A 1,278-nucleotide genomic window follows, 5' to 3' on the forward strand; every position below is an offset into this window, starting at 1 on the left:
ATGGCGGGTTGGGGCGGCAGAGCAAACATTAACACCGGCTCCGGCCGGATTCAATTCGAAGGCTCTGCTGCTGCGATCCTTGGAGCTGCGGCCCTGGTCCTGCAAGCAGTTGGAGGTAACGGTAATACGGATGAGATACGTCGTCGGAGGGCTGCGGAGATAGAGGCAGCAGAATTCAAGGAGAAATTTAAGGAACAGCAGAAGCAGGCAGAGGAGGCCACCAAGCGCGCTGAGGAAGCCGAGCAATCGGAAAAGGAGCAACGGGCTGCTAAAGAGGATGCCCACCAACGAGCCGCCGAAGCCGCCGAAGCCCAGGAGCAAGAGGTAATGAAGCGCGAGGAGGCCGAGCAGAGATTTATGAAGGAAAAGAGACTTCGAGAATTGTAAGCCAAAGTCCTCTACCATCTCACCCATCGTCTTCATTTTCGATTATTTGCCCCTGATATGATAGTTACCTTATAATGGAGCTAATGATAGAATGCGTGTACTAGAGGCGTTGAACCGACTCGAAAGATCACCGAAGAAGATATTCGCAACGCAAGACTCGCTGTTGGTTATGTTGAGAGCTGTACTAATGTCGGGGTCGTTGGGAGGCAGAATGAGGGGAAGTCGACGCTCGTGAACTGTTTCAGAGGCATCGATGACGACCGCGACGTCCGCAATGCTAAGGTCACTGAGTCAGAGACTACCAGGGTTGCAAAAGCGTACGTAGATGAGGAGCACAGTGGGATGGTCTGGCATGATATTCCAGGAGGAGGAACTGAGAGGTTCTCAGCTTGGGGTTACTACTATAAACAGAAGCTCTATGCCTATGATAAGATCTTGCTTGTACACTCTGCTACTCTAAGTGAGGTTAGTATAATCACGCTTTTCCCCAGCTGCAAGAACTGTCTAGAATACTGATTACTAATTGCAGCTCGATATCAGCATTATGCAGCTTTGTGCATATATGAGGCAAGAATGCATCGTAGTTCGTACAAAGGCGGATATTCATATCCAGAACTGCCACAGGCGTCAAAAGCATACAAGCGTTGATGCTGCTCGCAAGAACTACATTCGTCAGGTTCGGGAGGAGACTAGAAAGAAGACGACTCAAACTCAGGAAGTCAAGGCACTAAGATTGGATTTTATTGACTACATAATCTCCGAAATGGGCATTCTTCAATTGGTCAAAAAGACCGGACCACCGAGTGAGGAGTACGAGCACATCGTCGACGAGGAGGAACTTTTCCGCAAGCTTAAGCTTTCAGGTTGAGATGTAGTGAAACAGGGCAGCAG

The 1,278-nt window shown here is 49.5% G+C and overlaps 1 protein-coding gene across 1 annotated transcript; it reads left to right on the forward strand.

Moving 5' to 3' along the window:
• Nucleotides 1–1,255, forward strand: UCRPA7_4979 (hypothetical protein; the record flags this gene model as incomplete). Its single annotated transcript, XM_007917536.1, has 3 exons — nucleotides 1–383; nucleotides 492–852; nucleotides 917–1,255. 3 exons carry the CDS (start codon nucleotides 1–3, stop codon nucleotides 1,253–1,255), a joined length of 1,083 nt encoding a protein of 360 aa, XP_007915727.1.
• Between the last annotated feature and the right edge of the window lie 23 nt (nucleotides 1,256–1,278).

Source organism: Phaeoacremonium minimum (genome assembly GCF_000392275.1).
Source record: "Phaeoacremonium minimum UCRPA7 unplaced genomic scaffold PA7_03_scaffold_377, whole genome shotgun sequence".
Classification (NCBI taxonomy): domain Eukaryota; kingdom Fungi; phylum Ascomycota; class Sordariomycetes; order Togniniales; family Togniniaceae; genus Phaeoacremonium; species Phaeoacremonium minimum.